At 59.7% G+C, this 18,209-nt stretch overlaps 1 protein-coding gene across 1 annotated transcript; it reads right to left on the bottom strand.

Moving 5' to 3' along the window:
- Window positions 1-291: 291 nt before the first annotated feature.
- On the bottom strand, window positions 292-17,989 carry NLRC3 (NLR family CARD domain containing 3). Its single transcript, XM_071444460.1, has 18 exons — window positions 17,536-17,989; window positions 12,387-12,525; window positions 8,527-10,270; window positions 7,901-7,987; window positions 7,149-7,232; window positions 6,819-6,902; window positions 6,279-6,362; window positions 6,089-6,172; window positions 5,569-5,652; window positions 4,748-4,831; window positions 4,234-4,317; window positions 4,047-4,130; window positions 3,740-3,823; window positions 3,033-3,116; window positions 2,841-2,924; window positions 2,415-2,498; window positions 2,214-2,297; window positions 292-1,468 (listed from the first exon to the last, which is right to left on the bottom strand). The coding sequence occupies exons 2-18, from the start codon at window positions 12,391-12,393 to the stop codon at window positions 1,378-1,380; spliced, it is 3,021 nt and encodes a 1,006-aa protein (XP_071300561.1). The 5' UTR covers window positions 12,394-12,525; window positions 17,536-17,989; the 3' UTR covers window positions 292-1,377.
- Window positions 17,990-18,209: the final 220 nt, after the last annotated feature.

Raw genomic sequence — 18,209 nt, 5'->3', positions numbered from 1 at the left:
CTGCAGTTTGAGTCACAGTTTTCTATTTCCTGCACTGTAGGCCCAGATGGAAAAGTGACTCCACACCTGGTGTGCAGAGCCAGAGCCTCTCTCCCCAGGCAGCAGTGCCACCTAGCCCCCAGCACAGCCAGCAGGCAGGTGGCAGAGCCCTGCTGGTATTGCAGCTGCTGGGGCCAGGCAGCAGCAGCAGCCCCTGTGCCAGAGAACTGAGCTCAGGCCAGGGCAGGGGAGCACAGCCCATCCCAAATGTCCTGCAGTGCAAGAGCAAGGCTGCACGAGGCATCTTCTCATCCAGGAACGAATTTATTCCCAAGCATTTACATCTCCAGGGCTCAGCCCAGTGTCTGTGGGATCAGCCCCCAGGGACCCAGCCACTGGCTGCCCTGAGTGTGGCAGTGTCCTGGCTGGGCTGGGACAGGGGACAGTGGCTTCAGGGGCCTCTGAGGGTTCACAGTTTGGCTGATGGGTCACCTGCAATCCTGGCACCTCTGGGGAGTCCCTGGGTCCCTGCCACACACACAAAGGCACCACCTCTGCTCTCCTGGTCAAAAGGTGACCTGCAAGGGACAGACCCTGCAGCTGGGACATTGGAAGGACGTATCCCAAGGTCACAGAACACCGTGAGAGCAGCAGGAGATCCAAGAGCTCCAGCCTGAAGCTGAGAGGCAGCAGTTGGAGCTGAGGCAGTCCTGTTGTAGCACCAAGAGGTACTGGAGACATCCCACCCTCAGGCAGTGCAGTTCTTCTTACATTCCCCTTCTTACTCCTCCATTTTCCTGAGGACTCTTTATTTTCCAAGATCTTTCTAGATGGTTCCACTCCCGTGCCTTGGGTTACCTTTCTCTTGTTAAGAGAACAGCTCTGCCAAACAGAGCTGGTGGTGTTTTCTGGCTGGTCTCTCTGGCCAGCACCAGCCAAGACCTGCTGGAAGTGCCAGGTCCACAGCATCACTCCCATCTGAGCAAGGCAGCAGCAAATCTCTGTGTCCAGCTGGGATTTCAGGGGACCCTGCTAGACTGGGCTGTTTCCAGCCAGGGGTGACAAAGCACAGGAGGAGTTGCTGCCACCAGCAGATAAATCCCCCACAAAAACAAGGTCTGGCATGTGGCATCTGCCCCTCCTCACTCCTTTTTTGCATTTCCCCCATTCCCTGAAGCTCCCCCAGGGCCTGGATGAACACAGACATGGGCACACACATCCCTCAGCTTTCAACGCGAGTCTTGACCCTCCTGCGCTCCTGCTCCGACACCCTCAGTCCTCCTGGGCCGTGCCAGCAGCTCAGGAGCTGTCCTTGCCCCATTCCTCATCCCTGAGATGGGCACTCTGCAGTCACCCAGGGCAGGGGGACCCCAGTCCCCTCTCTGCAGCCAGGGTCCCTCACACGTCCACGACGCAGTCGGGCGCGTGGGTCCGGATGGTGTCCGCGATCATCCTGGCTCCCGAGTGCCCGATGAGGTTCCCCTGCAGGCTGGGGGGAGAGAGAGAGCTCAGCCTGGGGCACGAGGCACAGCAGGATCCTTGGGGGAGACAGCAGATGCTGCCCAGCTTTGCACCAGCATCTGCTGTCACCCTGAGTTTTTAAGTTTTTCTAAGCCTTCTGATGTTTACGTTCTTGTAATGAATTTTCTCACACATTTTCTGTAAATAACTGATTGGTTTGCATTCTTTTATGGAGGAGGAGAAATTTGATGGATTGTTGGTTTGTCCAGTGTCATTGGAGAGGTGGCACTGTCACCCTCCAATCCACTGTCACTTTTGGAAATCTATAAATGTTGGAGTCAGAAAAGAAACTTCCCTTGTTCACCTTGAGAACAGCAGTGTGTGCACGTTGTGTTGTTTCACGTCTTCTGGTGACAATCTGGCATCACCTTGTGCCCACCCCTCTGTGCAGGACCCTGCTCAAGGGCACTGTGGGTTTGAGAGCCCTGGGGCAGCTAAGGGAGGAGCTGGACACAGCCCTGGGCAGCAGGAGGGGCTGAGCCACTTCTCCCCTGGCTTTGGAGAGGATTTCTCTTTTGAGGTGGTTCTTTGGCCCAGAGGCATCCCTGGAGGGGAGCTGAGGGTCTGGAGCTGTGTGGGCAGTGGTTTCACATGGGATGCCCCTGCCCTGTGGGGCAGCCAGGAGTGGGCAGGGCTGGCACTGAGAAGGTCCCTGCATGGTTCCCATGGTCTCCCCCATCCCTGCCTTTCCCACCCCCTGCAGCTGCCCTTACTTGACATAGGTGAGGCCGTGGTTGCCCCTGAGGGCCGTGGCGATGCAGATGGCTCCGTCCATGCCCAGGGAGTTTTCCTGCAGGCTGTGGGAGGCAGGAGGGTCAGACAGCACCAGCACGTGTGGCCACCGGGAGGAGGCCATCCCCGCGCTGTTCCCAAGGGAATGTCGGGCCGGGCTGTTCTGGGGCTGCGATACTCACTTGAGCCAGCGGAGGCTGCGGTTCACCTTGAGCGCGTTGGCCACGGCCTTGGCCCCCGCCGGGCCCAGGGAGTTCCCCCGCAGGCTGCAAGGAAAGGAGCGGTGAGGAAACAAACTGCAAACAAGGGAGCAGTGAGGAAGGACAGCCCCAGGCTGCAAACAAGGGAAAGGTGAGGAAAGGACAGCCCCAGGCTGCGAACAAGGGAAAGGTGAGGAAGGACAGCCCCAGGCTGCAAACAAGGGAAAGGTGAGGAAGGACAGCCCGACAGCCCGGGGGCACAGACGGGAGGAGAGGGAGAAGTGACTGCACCCAGGGACAGCTCTGGGAGATCACAGAGGGCAGGAGCAGAGCTGAGCCAAGGGCCAGGCTCTCAGACACCCTAGGGACCCGTGGCACAGCCCTGGGCACCACAGAGCCAGCACTTACTCCAGGATCTGCAGGCTCTTGTTGACCATCAAGGCTTCTGCCAGGGCTTGGGCACCGGCCGCGCCAACTGAAGCCACCTGCAGGCTGCAAGGGAACAGGGACCCTTCAGCACCTGTCCTGAGGTGGCCCTGGGGTGGTAATGAGGGTAACTGGGCTGTGACACCAGGGCCCTGCTGCAGCCTGGGTACTCACTGCAGATCAGCCAGGGTGGTGTTGACCTTCAGTGCAGCGGAGAGCGCGGCCATCCCCTCGTCTCCAATGGCGTTCTCCTGCAGGCTGTGACAGAGGGGCTGGGTGTGCCCGTGGCCTGGGAACCAGGGCAGGGACAGGGACAGGGCCAGCACAGGGCCCAGCATCCCCAAATGGCTTGGGAGAGCTCCTGGAGCACAAGGCATTGAGAGCATCCCCAGCCAGGGAACACAGCAGATTTACAGGGCCTAAAGGGACTCCAGGAGAGCTGGAGATGGACTTGGGACAAGGGTTTGCAGAGATTCATTCCAAGATGTGGCTGAATGAATATTGTCCCAAAGGGAGAAAGATAAAGACACAGAGAAGCTCCTCAGAGCTGGAGGAGGAACCAAAGCTGCTTTCAGCATCTCAGAGCACTTGTGGAAACAACCAGGCACAAGGACAGGGGTTTGCAGCACAAGAGGGAATGGCATCCCACTGCCAGAGGGCAGGGTTAGATGGGATAGTGGGAAGAATGAGGTGGGGAGGCCCTGGCACAGGGTGCCCAGAGCAGCTGGGGCTGCCCCTGGATCCCTGGCAATGCCCAAGGCCAGGCTGGGCAGGGCTTGGAGCAGCCTGGGACAGTGGAAGGTGTCCCTGCCCATGGCAGGGGTGGCACTGGATGAGCTATCAATAGGACCCAGGACCCATCCACCTGTGTCCCCACTTACTCGAGGCTGACCAGGCTGCTGTTGGACTGTAGTGCTTGTGCCAGGGCTGTGGCTGTTCTGGCCTGGATGAAGTTCCATTGCAAGCTGCAAACAGGAGAAAATGAGAGGTGAAGCCTTGGGCTGTGAGCGTGCCCTGATCCAGCCAGGCTCCACAGCCATCCAGGGATGTGCAGGACCCCGTGGGCCCATCCAGGATGTCCCAGCAAACCTCCCAGGGGTGCCATGCCCCAGCCTGGAGGGGCTGAGGGCCAGGAGCAGTGTCCCTGGCCATGTGCATGGCAGGGTTTGAGGGCCCAGGGACACTCACTGGAGGGAGGTGAGAGCCTGGTTCTCTCTGATGGCCCAGGCGATGGCCTGGCCCCCGTCGTCGTGCAGCAGGTTGGCCGCCAGGCTGCAGGGACACAGGACTCAGGTCACACAGGAGAAGTTGAGGACAGCTCCAGGGACAGCACGGGGTGGTCTGGGTGCCCTCCTGGGGCCCCCATGGGACTTACTCCAGCTTCCTGAGGGTGCTGTTGCTGCGCAGGGCACGGGCGATGGCAGGGCCCCCCTCCCTGCTGATGGAGTTCTCCCTGAGGCTGGGGAGAGACACAGGGCTGGGGAGGGGCAGCCAAGGCAGGGCTGGGGCTGCTGCTGCCCCAGAGCCCCTTCCCCTCCTGCTCTGGGGCTGAGGCCATGGACTGAGCAGAGCAGTTGGTCTGAGACCACCCCCATCAGCTCCTGCAGCTCCATTCCCTGTGTTCCCTGTGGGCACTGGTGGCCCATCAGGGTTTTTGGAGCCTCCCATCCCTGCTGCCATCCTGTCATTCCAAGATGTGGCTGAATGAATATTGTCCCAAAGGGAGAAAGATAAAGATAGAGAGAAAGTTCCTCACAGGTGGAGGAGGGACCAAAGCTGCTTTCAGCACCTCAGAGCTGGAGACAACCAGGCACAAGCCCAGGCTGCTGAGAAGCTCCCAGGTCTCAGCACAGCCTTTGGCCAGGGTGGCTGCAGGGACTGTCACTCACTTGAGGCTGAGGAGTCCCTTGTTGGAGCAGAGAGCTGCTGTCAGCGCTGTCACCCCTGCACTGCTGATGGAGTTGCTCTGGAGACTGAGACAAACAGGGGAGGTGTGAGGATGGGCCAGTCCTGGCATCACAGCTGGGCTGCAGGGCCATGTCTGGGGTGGACAGTGCCCATTTCACCAAGAACAGGGCATCTCCTAGCCACAGGGAATGGGGCAGCCAAGGCAGAAGGAGCAGCCCTGGCAGCATCCAGGGTGGGATCAGCCATTCCTGCTGGCCACAGCAGCACCAGCCCCAGCAAGCAGAGGGGACAGGGCTTGCAGCACTTTGGGGCACCCTTGTCCCCACCTGTCTGTCACTGTGGCTGCTGGCTCAGCTGGGCATGAGGCTCCCATGGGTTTGGGATCCTGGTCACAGGGACAGCACCAGGCACAGCCACTCATCAGCAGGAGCCATCAGCCCTCCTGTCCAGGGGCTGTTCCCATGGGGAGTGAAGGTGGCACCATTCCAGCCTGACTCTGCCAGGCCCCAGCCAATCCTGTCACTTTTGAGAGAGAGGACACCCAAAGCTACTGATTTCCTCCAAGCCAGAATAAAAAATCATCACTGGGTTTTAGGATTGATTCTGTCAGTGCCCCTTGGTGCAGGCAGGGCCAGCCTGGCTGCTGCTGGAGCTGCCACATCGTGTCCAGCCTGCACATCCAGGGAATGTGCAGTGGGACAGACATGGGGAGGGCCTGAGGGCTTCAGGGGCGGCAGATTTTGCTGGAAGGAGGAGGCTGGGCTCTGTTGTCAAGGAGTCCACGCATGGAGGGGGAACTTACTCCAGGCTTTGCAGGCTGTGGTTCACCCTCAGAGCTTCAGCCAGGGCAATGGAGCCGTTGTCTCCCACCGAGTTGCTTGAGAGTCTGAGACAGAAGAGGGAGCTTGGAGCTGCCAGCCAGGAATTCACCTCCCCCAGGCCCTTCCTGCTGCAGCAACCAGCATGAACTCGCTGCCACCTCATTCCCCACCTACACACCCCTCTGTTCTCAGGGCTGGTTTGAGCTGGAAGAGCTTTTAACGTTTCCTCAGGGCCTGCAGCCCTGCTGCTTCCCTCTGCCAGAGGGGAGACAGCTTCTCCTTCCTTCATGTGGCTCCTGCATGCCTGGAGGTGCAGAGAGCATCCCCCCAGGGCCGCTCCCAGGGCGCTGCTCTCTTTATCCACACCAGCCCCGCTGGGCAGAGCCAGCAGTGTCCCTCCTGCCTGGCACATGGGCCTGCCCCTTTCCTGCCCTTCCTGCCCACAGGTCCCAGGGGATGTGGCCCTGGCAGTGCCATCCCTGCCCCTCATGCCCTGCTCACATCAGCTCCCTCAGGCTGCGGTTCTGCTTCAGCGCCTCGGCCACGTTCCGGGCGCCCTGGGCTCCCAGGGCGTTCTTCTGCAGGCTGCAAAGGCAGGGAGGCACCTGAGAATGGCACAGCTACATCCCCATGGGTGGCAGCCACCCTGCTGGGGGGCTGGAGGGGGGGACACCCCGTCTGGGTCACTCACTGCAGGGTCAGCAGCCGCTGGTTGGTCAGCAGGGCCTCGGCCAGGAAGGCGGCGCCGTCCTCCTTGATGGAGTTGTGCTGGAGGCTGTGGGACACAGCGGTGAGGCCAGGCATGGGTGCTCCCACAGCAGAGCCAGGGGCTGTGGTCACCTGCTCTGGGGTTTGCTTGCCCTTGTCCCTGGCTTGAGAAAGGGGTCTGGCCCCCGAGCATTCCTGACCAGGAGTCTCCTTCCCTCCTCTCCCATGGGATTTTCCTTCTTCCACCAAACAGCACCTGGGAGCTCCCATGCACAGAAAGGACCTCGACCTGGACTGCAGCCCCAACCCCTCCCTTCACTGCCCCAAGAGGCAGGAGAATCCCAAATTCCTGGCCCAGGGCTGCCCCAGTCGCTGGGTCTGTGCCAGCTGCACTCGTGTTTTCCCAGGCTGTCCCCATGTGCTGCCCTTGGAGCTTGGGAAAACCCCAGGGGGACAGAAGAGGCCTGGAAGGGGGCCTGCCCTGGGGATCTGCTCAGGAGATGCTCCACAGGTTGAGACTTACTTCAGGGAGAGCAGGATTTGGTTTTTTTTCAGGGCATCAGCCAAGGCTTTGGCTCCGCTGGGGCCGATGGAGTTGCTCCGCAGGCTGGGGTGGGGCAGCAGAAAAGCCAAGGTTAGCAAAGCCAGACTGGCACAGGCCCAGTTTAAGCCAGATGCCTCCACATGGCACTGCTGGGGTGGCACATCAGGCCAGCAGCTCGTGGTGGTGGCTTTAGGGGCTGGAGACCCACCCCAGCTCGGTGAGGCCGGGTGGGATCCAGCCAGTCATGGGCAGGGAATGGTTCCCACTGGGAATGGGGGCACCACAGGAGCTGGGCAGGGGGACACTTACTCCAGCACCATCAGGCTCCTGTTCACCAGCAGTGACCTGGCCAGAGCTTTGGCTCCCTTGTTGCTGATCTGATTTTCTGCCAAGCTGCCCAGAAAAAGGAAAATCGGGTGTTTTTCCAGAGGAGAAAGAGACTGGCACAGAGCCTGGCATGTCCCAGGATGCAGCTGGGATGAGTGAGCAGGGAAGAGCCATGGGGAGCATTTGGTACAACCAAAGTGATGGATGTTCTCCTGGGGTGGACACCAGGCAGGGACTGCAAGGACACCATTTCTGGACATAAAATTCATTTGTGTCCCGTGAAGGAGCTCAGATGGCAGCATGGGGGACTCTGTGCGGCCTTGAGGAAGAGGAGGAGGTGGGGAAAGTGGGAGCCCATCTGTCTGGGATGAGGCACCTCCCTGCACAGGGGTCAGGAGCCTGTCCCCTCCCTGCAGCAGGTGCTCCATGCAGAGCCTCGAGTGTCCAGGGATCTGCTGTGACCTTGGGAAGTGGTTTGTTAGGATAACCCATGGATTTACTGGCTTTTTAGGAACAGTGAGGAGGCAGCAGTTCCAGGAAGACTGGGCAGGACAGCCTTGGGGCAAGGTTACTGTGCCTGGGTTCAGGGGATCACGTGGGGCTGTCCTGGTCATTGGGCACCCTGGGGATCCAGGGGCAGACACATTCCTGGGGGACCCTCACCCTGGTTTGCGGTGCCCCCAGCTCCACGCTGCATCCCCAGGACATCCCAGGATGTCCTGGCCAGGTCCTACCTGAGCCTCTGGATCTGGCAGTCCTTCCCACTCAGCACACTGCCCAGCAGCTCCATCACATCGTCCTTAAACTGGTTATTGTCCAGCCTGCAGGACACACAAGGAAAGAGCCAGAGCAAGGGTTTGGAGAACAAAGTGGAGAAAGGATGATCCTCCCATGACATCTGCCTGTCCCAGGTGGAGAAGCTCAAGGACAGAAGCAGAACTGACCCAGTGCCACCCCCAGGGCAGCTCTCTGCAGGTGGACAACATTTGGTGGACCCAAGTCTCCAATGAAACCTGGGATTGTGAGTCACAGGGGATAGAGAACTCATTGCAGCCTCCAATATTAGAGGGGACTTACAACAGGAAACAGGTTTAAACTAAAAGAGGAGAGATTTAGATTAGAATGTAGGATTAAATTGTTCCCTGTGAAGGTCCTGGCACAGGGCCCCTGGATCCCTGGAAGTGTCCAAGGCCAGGTTGGACAGGGCTTGGAGCAGCCTGGGACAGTGGAAGCTGTCCCTGCCCATGGAACTGACGGGCTTTAAGTTCTCTTCCAACCCAACCCAATCCGTGACTCCACAGTCACAGCCTGGCGTCTCTCCTCGCTCTGCTCCTCCCAGTGCAATCCCAGCAGGACTCACCTGAGGCTGTGGCAGAAGAGGAGCTGGGAGAGCAGCCTCTTACACACATTGTAGGTGAGGCAGTTGGAGAGGTTCGTCTCCTCCAGGCAGACGTCAGACACCTGCAGGAGATAAGCCAGGGCAGAGCAGTTGGTGGGGGTGAGCATGCCGGCCAAGGTGCCGCTCCTCATGGCCTCCTCCACGGCCTGGGCGGTGTCGGTGTGCTGCAGCTCGTGCAGGCAGCGCATGGCGTTGACGGCGCGCCAGGACACGGCGTGCTCGGCCTGCAGGCAGCCCTGCAGAGCATCCACGGCCTGGCTGTGCCACCCGCCGTGCTCGTCCTTCAGCAGCAGCCACCCTGAGAGCAGCCGGTTCACCGGCGGGGACAGCAGCCCCGAGAGGAAGCGCATGAAGATGTCCAGCTGTCCGTCCTCGGCCTGCAGCGCCCTCTGCACGGCGCTCCTGAAGTGGCTGAGGAAGCCCAGCTTGGGCCAGGACACGCCGCTCTCCACAAAGAGGTCGAAGATGGCCCGCTTGGCCGCCGTGTAGTAATAGAGAGCTGCCAGGAACTCCTGGATGGTCAAGTGGGAGAAGTAGTAGGCTGTGGAGGCCGGCATGTCCTCCTTGAGCAGGAGGCGGGTGGAGAGGCAGCTGTGCAGCAGGGAGAGGTCGATGCCATAGGCCTTCATGTCCTGCTCGTAGAACACGTGCTTCCTCCGCAGCAGCCCGTAGAAGGCCAGCCTGCCCAGGCTGCCCACCAGCTTCTTGCTGGTGTTCACAGCCTGCTCGATCTTGAGGGCTTCTCTCGGCTTTTCCAGCCAGTCACCACTCAGAGCCATTTTAAAATAATAGGAGTAGATTTCTGACAGGGTCCTGGGGACCACGGTTGCTTCTTGGGATTGATCGTTGCTGTGTTTGAGGAAATAAGCAATTGAGGAGGCAGAAATCCTGCAAAAACCAGGAATGGTGCACAGGACTTGGAGTGATCTGTTAGCCCTGATGTGCTGCAGGACTTGGCTGGACAGATCTCTGTTGTCCAGGAACATCTGCTCCAAGAAGTCCTTCATCTCTGCAGCCCCAAGCCCTCGGATTTCCGTCATGCGGTCCACCAGCCCGCTGGGAATCTGCCCGGCCGCTGCCGGCCGCGACGTGACCCACACGGAGGCCTCCTGCAGCAGGTTCCCCCTTATGATATTGGTGATCAGGTTGTCCACTTGGATCTCCTTCTTGGGATCGGTGCAAACCACTGCGTTGGAAAAATCCAAGGGGGTCTTGAACTCATCCAGGCCGTCGAGGATGAGCAGGGTGCGGGCAGCCCCGGCCAGGACGGAGCCGGGCGCGGTGGTGTGGGGGCAGGCCAAGCACAGCAGGCGCTCAGCAGAGAGCTTCTCGTGCATGTTGAGCTCCTTAAAGGTGAGGGGCAGCACGAGCAGGATGTCCCTGCTGATCTCCCCCTTTGCCCAGCTGCACACAAACAGCTTCACCAGAGTGCTCTTGCCAATCCCGGCCACGCCGACGGTGACGGAGATCCGAGGGGGGATGCTGACCTTGGAGAGAGGCAGGAACAGCTTCTCCAGGGGGATGCTCTTGGATGTGCTTGGCAGGCCCTTGGTGGTCTCCACCTGCAGGATGTCGTGCTCCTTCTGCTGGATGTCGGTCAGGCCTTCCACCAGCAGCAGGTTGGTGAGGCGCTGCAGGGCTCCCGTCTCCAGGCCATTCCCACAGGAGCTCTGGAGGCTCTCCAGGTGCTTCTGCACCATGAGTTCTGCACAGAGGAATGAAACAGGGGTGAGGAGGAAGAGGAGGAAGCATAAAGGCAAATGACAGAAGCTGCTTCATTTTCTGCCGTGCCCATGCAGAGGGAAACTTCACGGAGCCCTGCCATGCTGGTGGGAAGGATGGCAGGGCTCAGAGGACACCAACAGGCCTAAAGAGCCCTGGTCAGCCTCACGGTCAGTCCAGGAGCCCATTTAAGCTCAGCCCTGGCCTTCAGCCTCAGCTAACGCTGTGCTGTAGGAGCTGGATCTTGGACCTCATTGCTTGCCCTTGCCTGGTGGCCACTGGGCTGTGTCTGAACCAGGCTGCCCTTGCTGGGCCTGATCCTGACCTCTCGATTGAGTTCCCACCTTGATTTCATCCCTGCCTCGTTGCCATGGACTCTCTGATGAACTGGACTCTTGGAGGAACCTGGTGGCCACCTCTGGCCCTGTCCTGCTCACCTGGCTCAGATATCACAGTGAAATTAAACCCCCCAGTAAAGCCTGGACAGGCAGGGGATGATGCTGTGAGAGATTCAGGGCTGAGGCTGGAGCCTTCCAGCCAGGAGAGAAACCAGGGAAAGCTCTCCTGGCAAGGGCTGCAGAGAGAGCCCAAAGCTGGGGCAGCCACCAGTGCATGGGGTCAGGGTCAGCCATCCTTTCCTGTTCCCAGCCTGGAGCTGGGACTGCCTGGTGTGACCTGGACATTGAGGACATTAAAAACTCCTCAGAGGTGTGCAGAGGGCAGTGAGGGGCCTGCAGAAAGGTCCCTCAGACCTGGCAGAGAGCCCTTGTCACCCCTGGCTGTGTCCTTGCCCAGCAGAGCCCCCAGGATGGCACCATCACTGTCACAGGGGGTGCCAGAGCTGCCAGCACCCCCAGCTCTGTGCACCCCCAGCTCTGTGCACCCCCAGGGAGCTGCTGCCAGCACCAGGCCATGGGTGCAGCCCCCCCGGGCTGGGCTGCCCACCATGGACAGCGATGAGCGGGTGGAGCTGCGGGTCCCTATGGGGCTCTGCAGGCACTGCGAGGTGTGGCTGCCCCTGCCAGCCAGGACAGCCCCCACAGCCCTCACCTGCTCGGGCAGGTGCTCCTGGGCAGCCTCCTGGGCCCTCAGCAGCTCCAGCCTGAGCAGGTGGGGGATGATGTCCTGCAGGAACCGTGGGGAGATGCAGCTCGCCAGCTGCCTGCTGTACTGCTTGATCCAGGCCGCTGTGGGACAGGACAGAGGGACAGGTGGGTGCTGGGGCAGCCCTGGGAATGTGGGTGACAGGAAAGGCAGCAGGGCAGAATTGCCTCTGACTCTGCAAGGACACAGCCAGGGGTGACAAGGGCTCTCTGCCAGGTCTGAGGGACCTTTCTGCAGGCCCCTCACTGCCCTCTGCACACCTCTGAGGAGTTTTTAATGTCCTCAATGTCCAGGTCACACCAGGCAGTCCCAGCTCCAGGCTGGGAACGGGAAAGGATGGCTGACCCTGACCCCATGCACTGGTGGCTGCCCCAGCTTTGGGCTCTCTCTGCAGCCCTTGCCAGGAGAGCTTTCCCTGGTTTCTCTCCTGGCTGGAAGGCTCCAGCCTCAGCCCTGAATCTCTCACAGCATCATCCCCTGCTTGTCCAGCCTTTACTGGGGGGTTTAATTTCACTGTGATATCTGAGCCAGGTGAGCAGGACAGGGCCAGAGGTGGCCACCAGGTTCCTCCAAGAGTCCAGTTCATCAGAGAGTCCATGGCAACGAGGCAGGGATGAAATCAAGGTGGGAACTCAATCGAGAGGTCAGGATCAGGCCCAGCTGGAGCCCCCCAGAGTGCCCTGCCCAACCCCTCCATGTGATGATGCCATCCCAAAGCCCTGGCAGGAGGCTTTGTTAGGAGCTGCTGGGTGAGGGCAGCAGCTCCTGAAACTGGAGCCAAAGAGCCTGAACAGCACAATCATGAAATGGTGTTTCCTCCTGGGATCCAAACCCATGCACAGAAAAACATCTGAGCAAGATCATTTCTCTCCAACACAGCTGTTCCTCAGTGCCAGTGCAGCACTGCCTTGGATCTGCCCACACCCTGGTGCCCCCTCAGCCATTTCTGAGCCCAGCACTCCCCCAGGGTGACAGATCTGCCCAGCACCACTCACCTTCCATCAGAGGCCTCCTGTGACATGGGTGTTCCCTGGGCGAGGAGCGCTGTGGTGGCAGCAGTGTCCCATGGGCCACCCCGTGTGCCCCTGGCAGCTCACAGCCCCACCCAGGGCTCCTCAGCCCCTGTCCTTGGCCCTGGGGGAGGAAGAGGAGAAGATCAGGAGCAGTGTGGGAGGGAGCCTGCTCCGAGCTGGCTGTGGGTGAGCCAGGGGTTCACTCATCAGCTTTTGGCTGGCACTGGGTCCCCTTCAGTGGCAGGGGCACAGCTGGGCCCAGACCTCCAGTGCCACACACGTGGTGCCTTCACCACCAGCACTTACAGCACCACCTTCCTCAAGCACAGAGGGGCAGGAACTGCCCTGGCAGTGCCCCTGTGCCCTCTGTGGGTCACCTGAGTGTCACCACTGCCACCAGGGCTGGCAGCTGCTTGCACCTTCTCCTCTGTCTTGTGAAGGAAGTTGTGGGGCAGTGATGAAGGGCCTGCTTTGGTTTCAAACCCACCTTGGCCCCATCCAGAGCCTCTGTCAGGGCTTGCTGAGCGGGGCCAGCACCACATCCTGTGCAGAGCTCTGAGGATGCTCTGAATCATCAGCAGAGAAGGAGCAGCTACCGCTCCCTCCCCCTCAGCTGCTGCCACTCCACGCTCAGGGGTTGGTGGTTATTTTTAAGAGGTGTATCTGCTCGGAGCCCTGTTGCTCTTCAAGCAGAGGCAGAGAAGGACAATCTCCATGCCTGAGATGCTCCCAGCTCCAGCTGTGCTGGAGGCACTGTGCTGTGGCCTCTCCACCAGGCTCCAGCCATGGCCAGGTGGGAGCTCCTGAGCCCCAGGGGATGTCTGATCACAGGAGCAATGCACACACAGTGTCGCAAGGCCTGTGTCTGGCATCTTTCCTCCCCTCCACGTGCCCTGCAGGGTGTTCTGGATCCATGTGAACACCTCCATGCTGGTCAGAGGCTCTGCAGTGGGGTCTCTCCCCACAGACAGCCTTGCCTTTGCCAAGCCCACCCCTGAGGGGGACGTGGGCACTGCGGGGGCTCTGATGCAGCCATACCAACAGGTAACACTCCTTTCCTTGGTCAAAACTCCTCTAGGGACAAAGCACAGATGCAGCTGGACCAGCCAAACCTGGCAGGGTTTCTGGTCCATGGTGCAAGGCCAAGGTGCTTGGAACTTCTCCTGTTCCTGCTCCCTCCCAGGGCTCCATGTGGGGTTTGTGTCTCCCACCAGAAGCACAAGACTGCAGGAGGGACCTGGCAGTGTCCCCAGGGCTGGGTCCCTCCCACACCTGGGTCTCCCCCAGAGACAAGGGGCATGTCCCACAGAGAGGGGGAAGTGGCAGAAGGTGACAAAGCACCAGCCCTGCCCCACCTGCCCAGGTGGCTCCTGAGGAGCCCCTGCAGGGCTGGGAGGTGCTGCTGGAGCAGGGGCTGAGCCCACCGCCCTTCCCTTCAGGATGGAAGCCTGGCTGAGCCCCTGTGCCAGTGGTGCCAGAGCTCCAGGAGCCCGGGCAGGGGTGGTGATCCCACAGATCCCAAAGCCCTTTCCTCCACACTGGGAGCTGCAGCAGTTCTTACTCATCACCCCCAGGCAGTGGCCTGGTCAATGAAGCCACCATCAATTAAAGGAGCTCAGTGAGCAATTCACAGCTAAATGTTCACCCTTTGATGTGCTCTGGTCTCTAACTGGCCTGGAAGGTTCAATTGAGCCTTTGCAGTCCCAGGGTGTGTCTCTGGTCCTTGCAGCACTGCCAGGATGGAAGGGGCTCCTGCTGCAGCTGCTCCCTGCAGGGATGGAAGGGGTTTTGCTGCAGGTGATCCCTGCAGGAATAAAGGGATGGAAGAGGTTTTGCTGTAGGTGATCCCTGCAGGGATGGAAGGGGTTTTGCTGTAGGTGTCCCCTGCAGCCCTGCCTCTGAAACAGGGCCCTTTGGTGGGGGAAACCTGCTCCAACACCAGAGAGGGTTTGATTGTCCTCTGCTGCTCCTTCACAAAGCAGCAGCTCGTGCAGAGGCACCTCAGCAGGAGAATAAAGCAGCAGAAGGATAATGCAGGGAGGGCTGTGAGTTTTTTCAGGTTCCAGGAGCTCCAGGGGCAGCTCTAGGAGCACAGGGGGCTGCTGGAGGCTGTCCTGGGGCTGGAGGAGTTCCCAGCTCTCACAGGAGCTGTCTGAAGGGTAAGAGCTGGCCAAAGCCAAGCTCCATGACCCCTACAGACACCCAGGTGTGTCCAGGATGGGACCCAGCTCATTCCAGAGCTGCCATGAGCCCTCCTGAGGTGTCCATCCTGCACATCCCAGCTTTGCCCAGCCAGGATCCAGCAGGGACAATGTCCCACTGGCAGCCAGAGGAGCAGGGAGGCAGCTTTGCCAGTGTCCCCAGGGAAATGGGAATAAGGGGCAGGAGGGTGGGAGGCTGCCCAGCCAAACTGTGAATGGCACCTGCAAGCCCCAGGGAGAGAAAAGGGGATTTTCTTGGCAAAAATTTGGCATTAACACTTTGATTTTTTGCTTAGTGCGGTCCAAAGGTCCAGCCCAGGAGAAAATCCTTTCCTCTAAGGATGTTCAGACAACACTGAGGTGTTCTTTGAGCAGCTCCAATCCAGCTGGAAGCAGCACCCCACATCCCACCTGAGTGTCCCTGCCAAAACCCATCGGTGCTGGGAGCCACAAGGGCTGTGCTGGCAGGTCCCCACCACCACAGCTGCTGTGCTTTCACTGTGTCTGTTCCAGGATTCCTGACTCCAAGCCCACAGAACACAGGCCTGCATGTAGCTCCTGCTCATCTCTGCCTCTAATTATGTGCAGCCTCTAATTATGTACGTGCAGTGTCACCCCTGGCAGTCCAACACCACCAGAGCAGCGTCCAGGGAATCTGGGATGGAGGGACAGCCCTGAGGTGGCCACAGCAGGGAGCATTTACTGCCTCCAGACCTTCCTGCTGCCCCAGACAGGCCCACCCACCCCGCTGTGCCTCAGGAACCTGCTGAGCCCCAGGCCAGGAGCTGTCCCAGCAGCACCAGGACTGCATCAGGGCACGCCCAGCAGCTGGAATCTGTGTTTGTTCCCCTGCAGGGCTCCTGGGCAGATTCAGCAGCATGGAGGGAGGGAGGGAGGGAGGGAGGGAGGGGGTGGCTGGCACCTCCAGTGGGATTTCCCAGGTCCCAGCAGAGCCCTGGGGACCCGACCTGCTGCCAGGGCTGGGCTGAGGTTACACAGGCACCAGAGGGCTGGGCAAGAGCTCCTGCATGGCTGCAGGCACCCACAGATGGAAAACATGGAAAATGAGCTACAGCATTTAGATAAGGTGAAAAGCTTCCTACATGACCTTTGCATGGTCCCACAGCACCTGCAGGAGATGGGAGGTGCCAGCCCAGCTCACTCCATGCCCCAAACACACCAAAACCTCAGCCTGGCCATCTCCATGTCCGTGTGCCACCATGGGAATGAAAACATTTCCCAGGCCAGCAGCTCCAGCTGTTCCCTGAGCTGAGCAAATCCCGAAGCCAGGATGCAGGCTGCCACCTTTTGGCAGAATGGAAGAGACTTAACATCGTTAATTTCTGCTAATTAAACAAGGCAATAAAATACCTTCTGCATTATTACTCAGTTATTAGGCTTGCAGACTGGCAAGTAACTCAGTTATCTAAGTTTACATATGACTTAAATTTTTTGGTCTGGGTTTAATACCAGCAAAATTGATTGCCAAATTAAATGTGTTTTATGTCAAATTTAATCTCTTCCAGGTTTGAGTTTTGTTTTTTTTTTTCCTTGAGCCCCAACCCCTATAACAGGGCCCAGGCACAGAAGGGGTTAAATACAAGGTGAGGGAACATGAGGGCCCCTGGGCTGGATGCCAGCAGTGCCAATCCCAAATCTCACCAGAAAAAAAGGAAAAATCGATCTAGGGGTGATTCCAAACAGCTAAAAATGAAGCTAATTTTGGAGAGGAGGTCCCTTGCAGGGCACTGCTGCACCTCACAAGCTGCAGAGTGAAGGCTGATGCATTTCCTCAGCTGGCCATGGCCTGAGGATGCTTCACCACAGCTGAGCAAGCAGCTGATTGAACAGCAGATCCTCCCAGCAAGCAGCTCCTGCCCTTCCCACCAACGGGACCTCAGGATATCAGCAGGAAAACTGGGCAGGGGCTGCTGCCAGCCCGTCCCTGTGCCACCCACAGCCCCAGGGATGCTGACAGATGTGGTACCCACCCAGCCTTCCTGGGCTTGCAGAGCACCCCAAAGAGCAGCTGCAGGTTCTCCAGGAAGAAATTTTTGTGCAACATGAACCCCGCGGGTGGGAGGCGTCCCCTGGCTCCCAATGGTGCCTGTCTAGCTTTGGATAACTCTTCCATGTGGTGGCCAAACCCTGAGTGAGGGTGACAGCAGCCAGCCTGTCCCCAGCAGTCCCACATTTATGGCTACACAGTGCCCACAAGTGCCTAAATAACCCCAGGGTGGAGCCTGATGCCCTGAGGCAGCCCAGGGTGCTCGGTGCCCACCTGGGTGCAGGGCTGAGCTCCAGCCCCACCCTGCTCCTGGCACACCCCAGGGCCCTGCCCCACTCTCTGGGGCAGTTTTGCAGCGTGCCACAGGTGAGTGTGTCACTAATCTCTTCCTTTTCTATTGGAGGTACATCTTGGGGTTTATTTTGGATTATTTTGAAGTTAATTAGTTCAGCAGATGACATTAAGGGGGGAAAGCTGCTGCACAAGGCTCTGGGCAGGCAGGACAGCCTGGCTGAGGCTCCTTTGTGCCCAGAGCAGGCAAGGGGACAGGATTTGTGACATGTGCCAGGCGCCCTGTGGGGTGCCACGCTCATCTCCATCACTCTGGGCTCCACCCCCTCCTGCCAGCCTGATGGCCGTGCCATGCCATGCTATGCTGTGCCATGCCGTGCCATACCGTGCCATGCCGTGCCAGGGACCTCTGCCTGTCAGCTCCCGGCCCTGCCTTGAGTCACAGCCTTGGTCCAGTGACTCCATTTCACGTGGCCACCACAGCACGAGCTCTGCAGCAGTTTGTCCCCACTCGGGAGAGCCAAGGGACACCTCCCCTTCTCCCCTTCTCCCCTTCTCCCCTTCTCCCCTTCTCCCCTTCTCCCCTTCTCCCCTTCTCCCCACACCCCTCCAAGCCCCCTCAAGCCCCTACCTTGGCCTCGGGCCCCTTGCCCAGGTCGCTGTGTCAGCAGGGCAGTGCCGAGAGCATCCTCATGGCCCGGGCGGATGCAGCCGCTCCGAGTCCGCTCAGCTCCGTATCCCCAGGGCTTTCTCCTCCTGGGCGCTGCTCCGGTTGGAGCAGAAGCCACCCTTGTCGCTGGTGTCCCCTGATGCCACCTGGGGCAGGGCGATGCTCGGGCAGCACCTGGGCAAGGTGGGTCCGCCTTCCCCCCGCCGCTTCCAGCGCGGTGGTTTCTGTCTCTTTCCGTTCTCTCCGCGCCCCTTCCTGCCCTGGGTCTCGCAGATCTTCCTTCCTGTCAGAACCCTGTGGGGTTCTGGCTATGCAAATCGGGCTGAGGGATCCGCCAAAAACCCGCCCGAGCCCCGCAGCGACAGCCGGGGCTGCCCCGCTGGGATGCTCCATGCAGGGACGCTTCCCCCACCGCGGGCTCTTTCTCCCAAAAGCCACAAACCCGTCCCCAACAGCGCCCAGAGTGCTGCGAATTCACTTGGAGCAAAACCATGAGCTCAGCCCGGCCTGGGAGAGCCGAAGGTTTTGCTGCACAGCCCCAGCCCTGGCCAGGAGTGCTGGGAATATCCCATGGGAGAGGCTGGACTGGCAGCAGCTCTGCCCTTCGAAATAATTCCAGGAGTAAATGAAACTTG

This window comes from Agelaius tricolor, unplaced genomic scaffold (assembly GCF_023055355.1).
Source record: "Agelaius tricolor isolate 1412-34295 unplaced genomic scaffold, bAgeTri1.0.p SCAF_19, whole genome shotgun sequence".
NCBI lineage: Eukaryota > Metazoa > Chordata > Aves > Passeriformes > Icteridae > Agelaius > Agelaius tricolor.
Note: the sequence above shows the minus strand (reverse complement) of the source record. Positions and strands in the feature narration are given on the sequence as shown.